Genomic DNA, 8,341 nt, shown 5'->3' with positions numbered 1-8,341 from the left:
GATGTTGCAAATCTTGTGGTTCAGCTTACTTTTACTCACTTACTTATTTAAACCTGTGATTTCACCAACGTTTTCGTTGACAGATTCTCTATGTTTTTCTCAGGTCCTTGAACTTAGGTGATATATGCTTCCGCTCATACTTTTGATACTTGCATTGGATGTCGAGTATACTTGCATACGTGGAGCGTCTTTTTGACTACTTTTAATCGTGTCGCACGTGTTTCATACAAACTTTAAACATTGTTATGTACTTGTTATGGAAACTACTTTTGTAAACTTTGAAACACCCTTATTTATGAAATGAATGCGACATACTTTTCGGTCAAACTTTGTTATAAAGACTTACGACCATGTAATGGGACCATACGTAGATGACGCCGTCATTTGACGATTTGTCGGGGTCGCTACAGAGTAATCCTGCTGGGCTGCGTACATCGAGTATGGGGTCGGATTACTCGCCCTTCCGGGTACCTTTTACCTTTTTCCTTTTTAGAATTGAGACGGAGGGAGTATATGATAATGTTTAACTACATTCTTTGGCTTCATTTGTTTATTATACAGAATTTGTGGTGAATTTTTACATGAGCTAACACACAATTTATTATATTTAAAAATGCTATTGACGAAACCCGCGATTCCGCGGGTCTTAAGCTAGTAAATAAAATAAAAGAAAGTAAAAAAATACTCGTAATGAAGTGAGAAATAAAGCGAATAACGACATTCTAAAGATATTTGATGACCCTTCAAGAGCTCCAAAGCGAGTGCGAAGAAACCCGTTGTTGAAGATTCGAATTGAATAGTTTCCTCTCCCATTTCGGAATTACCTTCTAAGGCTTCGATGAGATGAATCAAATGGGGTTTGTGAAGGTCAACGTCATTCTAATTAATTCTAATAACGTTCAAAGAGCTTTGATTAAAATAAAAAAATAAAATGAAGAAATACAACGGTTCATCCAGTTCGTAAACGATATTTGATTTGTTCTACGGTCATGGTTGCTAGTGTATCCTTACTTTATATGGTTTCAATTTTTTGTATGCGTTTCACCCTCTTTATTTTATTGTTTGTTGTTGTGATGTGTTATGTAGGTTTTAGTTTGTAATCGTGATCTGATGTTTAGTTGTGAGTTTTCGTTTGATTTTGTAGTTAGTCGAGCTCGATAATTTAATTCGATTTGTATGTTTAAGGGTCTATCTTTTAGATGAATCTTTTTTTTTTTTTGGTTATAAAAGTTTATAGTTTTTTTGAAAAATAAAAAATCAACGTTTTATAAAGAAATAATTTTTCTTTTACGTAAGTAAATACAAAAAACAATAGTTTAAAACAGCCGACCCGATTTAGGTATTCGGGTAAATCCTTTAAATGCCAAAGGCGAAGAAGCAACTAGGGTTTAAAAGCCCCATATTTTTCTCTAACTCCTAAAACCCTAACAATACTATTTATACTCCTCTAATTAACCTGCAACCATGAAATTTCGTTTCTTTAAAACCCTAGTCTCCTTGATCGCAAATGACCCAAATTAAAGCACAACGTGAATCCCTTATAGATTTTGAAGACTACCCAGGAGATTCCTTTATTGATTCTTTGTTGAACTTTGACGATTGGGTTGAACATAACCCAATTTTACCTTCATCGCCTATTTTCGAAAAAATGAGCAATATTTCTGAAAAAGAAGAGATTTTTGGGTCCGAGAAGCAAGCAGAGGATTTGGGTTGTTGTAGTTTGATTCAAGAAGAAATGGGTAAGGTTTCTTTAATAGTAGCAGGTGATGATGTTGATGTAACTAGTGGTGGTGAAAGCAACATAAAGAGTGATGATTTGAAGCTGCAAGATGTGAGTGTTGATGGTGGGGTTAATAATGAGCATGTTATTGTACAAGATGGTGCTCAAATCAGCTTGAAGAATGATGAGAATGATGTTGTGAAAGATGGTGGTAATACTTCTGCGGAAGAATCATCTTCATCATCTTCTGAGTCTTCTAGTAGTGATGATGATGATAGTGATGATGATGAAAAGGGGAAGAAAGTGATAGATGAGGATGAAATGGAAGAAGGTGAGATAGCAGAGGAAGTGGTAGCTGCTTGGAGTGATGATGAAGATGGTGCTGATGTTGTAAAAGGTCCGATTCGATCCAAGAATGAGGTTCAGGTAATAATATTACTATATGATAACTGTGAATTGTTTCTATTTCATTAACTTGTTTTTATTTAACTGTTGTTCAAGTAAAGTTACTAGCTTTTGATTAAAAAGCTAACCTAAACTGAACAATTTGAAGTTATTTGCTCTGCTTTACTGAATAATGATTATCTACATTAGCTTTCTGGTATGCAGATGTGGTTGTGATATCTGCATCTTGTGAATTGCAGTTCTCTTGTTAAACCATGTCGAATTTTAACCAGTTCATGCTATGCTCAGTTTAATGTGTTAAGGATAATATATATTTAAGTGCTTATACAATGCAAATGGTCTCATAGTTTACATATCGTCACATGTCTGCAGGGGTAGAAATATGCAAGGGGCAGGGGGCACCTGCCCCTAATGGATTTGTAATTTTTAGTGGAAATTTTTTTGGATTTTTCGCTTATGCTCCCCGTGGATTTTTTTTCCCAAAAGTCTTTATATTTTGCCCCCAAAGCCTCCATATTTTGCCCAAAAACATCCATATTTTGCCCAAAAATATTTGCTATATTTTTTAAAAAAAGTCGCCCCGGGTGAAAAAAATAAATTCCTGCTTCCGCTTCCGCCACTGCTTGTCTGTGTATGCCGACTTATATGTTTGTTATAGTTCTTGTTACATGATGCTATGTTATCATTTTGATGACCAACCTCCGTTTTTATACGAATTAATTGCAGGATCTCCCTCCGGTCCCACCAGTGAATGTAACCATACAACCTCATCATCAGACACTTCCAGTTGGTGCTGTATTATCGGTTAGCTTATTTATCGCTAAAAGATTTACTTTTTTTTTTCCTTTCCAAAACAGTGTCCAATTAACTCTCGATTTCATAAGTTAATAAACAAGTGTTTGCATATGTACAGATTATGGGTACACAGGTGATTGTAGAAGGAGTCGATAATCACAACCCGTTAAGTGAGGGTTCTATTTTGTGGATCACAGAAAGCCGATCACCATTAGGGGTTGTAGATGAAATATTCGGACCCGTAAAAAATCCATATTATATCGTTAGATACAACTCCGAAAGTGAAATCCCGACTGGGATCGAACAAGGCAGCGCTGTCTCTTTTGTTCCTGAATTTGCAGATTATGTTCTAAATAACAACAACAGTCTTTACAAAAAAGGGTACGATGCTTCTGGCGAAAATGACGAAGAGTTATCCGAAGAATTGGAATTCTCAGATGACGAAAAAGAAGCCGAGTACAAGAAAATGATTAAAATGTCAAAAAGAAACTCAAGTGATCAGAAAAATGGGAATAGGAAAAAGGACAAGAAGTCAAGAAATCGGGGCGGTAACTGGAAATACGATCAGCAGCCGTCGTGTAACTCACAAGTGAATGGTTCTACTAGCGGCCCACAAGCGTTTTCACCATCACAAGTTAACAGTTCGCAGCAGGCGTTTTCACCATCGCAAGTAAATGGTTCTTCTGTGGGACCTACTAGTGGTCCACAAGCGTTTTCACCATCACAAGTTCACAGTTTACAGCAGGCGTTTTCACCATCGCAAGTAAACGGTCCTTCTGTGGGACCCACTAGTGGTCCACAAGCGTTTTCACCAGGTCCACAAGCACCTAACTTTACTGGACCGCCATCTGGAGTTTGGCCAAACGGGTTCTCACCCATGCAGCCACAGAATATTGGGTTTCTTCCAAATGGCTTTCCATCTAATGTGCCGTTCATGCAACGGAACTTTGCTCAACAACCTTTTCAGAATATCGGTTTGACGAATTTAGGACCTTTTCCTCCTCAGTTTAACTCTAATGCCCCAATGTTCCCTTGCAATAATTTCGTTCAAGGTGGTGTACCTCCAAATTTCGGAGCAAACCATCCGTTTGTGCCCCAATCTTGGCCTGTAGGTATGCCTCAGAATAACTTCAACCCGTCACAAATTGGGCCGCCAATGGTGTTTCAGGGCCCACCACAAGGAGTTGCATTGCCTAATGGGCTTCAAATGGAAAATACTGGTGCTATGAGACCCCCGTTTGTTAGTGGAACCGCTGAAGCTTCGGAAAATTCAAATCAAGGTAACGGATTTCCGAATCGTGGAGGACGAAAACCGTTTCAAAGGGGTGGTGGTCGTTTTAGAGGCGGCAGAGGCGGCAGAAGTCGGACGCAATCGAAGTGAACTGTAAGCATCATGCATAGCAGTTATGTAATATTCTGATTATGTGTATTGTTTTATGGTTTTTATGATAATGGTATTATTAGGGGTGAGTGCTACTTTTAGTTTTGTTTTGTTTGGATGTATAATTGACTGATATTTGTTTAAATCTGCCTTTCAATAGAATTGTAAACATTCCATATAATATGCTAAGGAATCAACCTGAATTCCTTTGTTTGATGATATTTGATTGATCCTAATTATTTAAAGTTCTATGAAACACAAATATAATGAATTTGAATTAAAGGGAATTAAATTGAGATGTCTATGAATTATATGACCAAACAAGATACCATAAGATCATCCTACTGATCTGGGTTTAAGCACAAAATTAAATATTAAATATTAATTATATATAAGAATTACAAAATTGATCGATTATATATGAATCCATCACGATTAGTGAACTTTTTAATCTTTTTCTTCATTTCGTGTTTTAATCAGTAAATTATATAAGCATCATGGTATGTTTAGCACAATACTGGATCCTTCGTCTGTGAAGAATGTCCAATCATCAGAGGTCTTTAATCAATTCGTTTCGTTCAAAAATGCGTCTCGTTTCGATAAAAAATGCGTTGCTTAGTTAGGGTTTGGATGACAAAACTCTTACCAATTCAGTGGATGAAGCGTTTGCCAAACTTGCTGATATTAGTTAATGTTGCTTTAGATGTAAACGAGGCCGGTGAGGTGGATGTTGAGCTCGCGAATTTAGGTGACTCAGTGGCGCATGTTGGTTTATCTGAATCTCATGTTAAGGGCTCAAATTCGCCGAAAGATTGTTTATGTTGTGACATATGGGCGAAACGTGCGGGCTAATATGGATTTGTGTTCCGTGGTTGCTAGTAAGGTTGATGGGGGATCGTTTGTTACTACCGCGATGAAAAAAAGAAAAAAGAAAAAAAAAAGAAAAAAAGAAGAAGAAATGATTAAGCCACGAAGTCAAGACTATAAGCTTTAGCGTGAAGACTTTAAATGTATTTTTAGTTTTATTATTTTCACAATGTTTATGTTTATATCATGTATTTATGTATTTATAGTCCTGTATGAACGCCTGTAATCTCCTCTTACTCAAACAACGAGAAAGTAGTAGAGTATGTGAATAGAATATGAACTGACCCAACTTAATTGTATAGATGAGCTTGGTCCAATAGGAAGTATACATATTTGTACTCTATAAATATTGTTTCAATTATACATTATATTTTATGGGGTTCTATTCTTCTACATTTCTAGTCCTAAACTTGTGTCAAAAAAGAATGTTAAGTTGAAGAATCCGGCTGCCAGCGATTCTTTTGTTTTGCAAGACATTGATGAAGATGAAGAGATGATGGTTCCGGGTAACTTGTTAGGCGTTGGTGGTTTAGAAGTCGGCTCGTCCTTGGGAGGGACTAATCGCATGGAGCAAGATCGATGTTGGAAAGACGGGTGTGGGATTTTCTTATGGTTTATTCAATTCGGTTATGAAGGATTTTGATGTGTATAAGGTTGAAGCTATGTTGCTAGATTCTGAGCTCAAAGGCAAGCCGAAGAAGGTGAAGAAGGTGCACTGAATTGAAGAATTTATACGTCGGTGGCATTTGATCGCGGTTTGTTTTGTTTGGTGCTTCCTTTGGGACGTCATTTTATTGCGTTTCCGTAGCGTTTTTTGGTCTCCTTTGTGTAGTCATGTTTAGGTTTGTTAGTGTTGCATTTGTGATGCTTTTGTTGTGGTCCCGAGTTCATTTCTAGTGTCTTGTTGGCAGTTTCTGTTTTTCTTTTTTTGTACCTCGTTTTGTTTTGGTTCAATTAGGCTAGCTTGCTTGGCCCCTTTATTTAGTTATGTTAGACTAGAGCCTGCTTTCTTTGTTGGTTGTTGGCCCTTCATCAGTTTGATGAAGCGCTCTTCTTCTTCAGAAAATATAAATAATTTTTTTTTTTGAAGCTTTGGTGAGTGGTCAATTCATGCAAGTCAAAGTGGCTTCTTGTAAATGGACTCAAGCCCAGTTTATTCTTGGCCGATTTCTTCTCAAGCCTGGCTCTTCTCAAGCACATTTGTCATTTTCCCAAATTTACGCTCGTTTAATTTTGGATTTTAGAAATTGTATCTTTAACAAAATCATAGTTCTATTAACAAAAAAGCTTAGAACGTCACAATAAAAAAGTTGTTGTGAATTCAAGAAGACAGACTTTTTCGTAATCATAACGGATGGTTATTATTATAATAAGATGAAACAAGCACTTTAAAGATATTTGAGCGCGAGTACTTTTTGTGTTTTAGTTATTATATTATAATTATATTATAATTATAAATATATTCGATACAAAGTATGTTTTTACTATTCATAGCATTATTTTAACAGTAAAATTCGATTTTTTAAAATGACCTTCAACTTTGATTAAAATATAAATCGGCCCCCAATTTTAGTCAAAATACAAATTGGCCCCCAATCAGGGGGGCAAAACGTCAGACCAAAATTCTCTTAAAATTTTTTACATAAATTCCACCCAAATTTTCAACGGGCCATATCTTCTCGCTCGCCGCGAGTTAAATTTTTTCAACAATACCGTTCAACTCGAAATAATTTTACGAAAACAACGCAACTAACTACTCGCAAAACGGATGCTTTTTAAAAAACGCTAAATAGTTAGGTCCACCTTTCATACACGTTGATTTTTTCTTTTTTTCAAACACTGGGTTTTTCATTAGAACCTCCTTTGGAGTTCCGGTGCGAAGCGCGGGCTCCTTAACTTGTTAAAAATAAAATAAATAAATGGTCATTAACTTATTGGTATCGAAATAATTCATTAACACTTTTAACTTTTTTTTAACTGCATAAATATATTAAAACGACAAACCCTCCTAGCGAGCAATAGGAGAGGGCAACGAACAAACTTACAATGACTTTTACAAGTCAATCGTCCCAACGAATATTACATTTAACTCTATTACAATACCAATTAAAAGAATAATTAGGAATTGAATCCAAATCAGTTCCTCCTTCAATGTTGGTGACGCGAAAATAACTCCGTTACGATACTTTCAAATGTACCAAATAGTCGTCGCCACGAATGTATATAATTTGTCCTTCCTATCAAACGAAGCTTGCCAGGAGTCGTACCACACTATCCATCCAGACCCAACGATAACTTCCAGCCAACGAACATCAATCCAAGCCTTTATTTTACACCAGAATTCATTGGCTAACGAACAACCAAAGAATATATGATTCACATATTCGACAGAAATTTTAACCTTGTTGGAAGTCTATCCAAAGTCAATCTCCAAATTAAGATGTGGATTTTACGCGGAATGCATTTAACCCACGTAGTCATGACATCCGAACTAAGCAAGGTAATGTCATCCATATGGTTTCAAGTACCACTAACCGAGAATAAACCATCGTCCGAAAGACACCAGTACCATGTATCATCTACGTTCGATAGAATAATATTACCTAGGTCCGATTCCATGTTGCGGACTAGCTGATAGTTCCGGGCTCCAATATCCTGCCTAGTCCAATGTCAATTCCACCCGTTCAACGTGATTCTATCAGCTACCAAACAATTCTTATCGTGTTCGAGATGAAAAAGTCTGCTATAACTAGAATGAAGAGTACCATTGCCACGCCAATTATCACATAAAAACTTGGAAGAACGAACGTTACCCAAATTAACTCGAAGAACATTGTCAGGAAGGATGCGGTCACATTTAAGATTTGTGAAGAGATTCACAATAATTGTAACGACTCGACAAAATCGCCATTGACGGCGCCGTTAACTTAGGTCCCGTTGCGTGGTCATAGTCCCTATATGAGACTCGTTTGACCAAAATTATGTCGCATGTAGTGACCCGTCCTAATCCATCTGGACGAAGTCTTCAACAGCTGGTCCCATTGCGAGGTTCTGACCTCTATATGCCCTGAATGAATCCATGTAATATGAGCAAATTCACAGCGAAAGGTTTCTTTAATACCTGAGAATAAACATGCTTTAAAGTGTCAACCAAAAGGTTGGTGAGTTCATAA

The 8,341-nt window shown here is 36.8% G+C and overlaps 1 protein-coding gene across 1 annotated transcript; it reads left to right on the top strand.

Moving 5' to 3' along the window:
• Positions 1-409: 409 nt before the first annotated feature.
• Positions 410-4,472, top strand: LOC139872289 (uncharacterized). Its single transcript, XM_071860131.1, has 3 exons — positions 410-2,146; positions 2,852-2,929; positions 3,039-4,472. The coding sequence occupies exons 1-3, from the start codon at positions 1,508-1,510 to the stop codon at positions 4,299-4,301; spliced, it is 1,980 nt and encodes a 659-aa protein (XP_071716232.1). The 5' UTR covers positions 410-1,507; the 3' UTR covers positions 4,302-4,472.
• Positions 4,473-8,341: the final 3,869 nt, after the last annotated feature.

The sequence above is a fragment of the Rutidosis leptorrhynchoides genome, chromosome 10 (genome assembly GCF_046630445.1).
Source record: "Rutidosis leptorrhynchoides isolate AG116_Rl617_1_P2 chromosome 10, CSIRO_AGI_Rlap_v1, whole genome shotgun sequence".
NCBI classification, from domain to species: domain Eukaryota; kingdom Viridiplantae; phylum Streptophyta; class Magnoliopsida; order Asterales; family Asteraceae; genus Rutidosis; species Rutidosis leptorrhynchoides.
This window is presented reverse-complemented; position numbering and strand designations above follow the sequence as displayed.

Coding starts and splice junctions, on each gene's coding strand:
- LOC139872289 (XM_071860131.1), top strand. CDS start 1,508: ATGACCCAAATTAAAGCACAACGTGAATCCCTTATAGATTTTGAAGAC. Junction 2,147..2,851: donor GATCCAAGAATGAGGTTCAG/GTAATAATATTA, acceptor AATTAATTGCAG/GATCTCCCTCCGGTCCCACC. Junction 2,930..3,038: donor CAGTTGGTGCTGTATTATCG/GTTAGCTTATTT, acceptor GCATATGTACAG/ATTATGGGTACACAGGTGAT.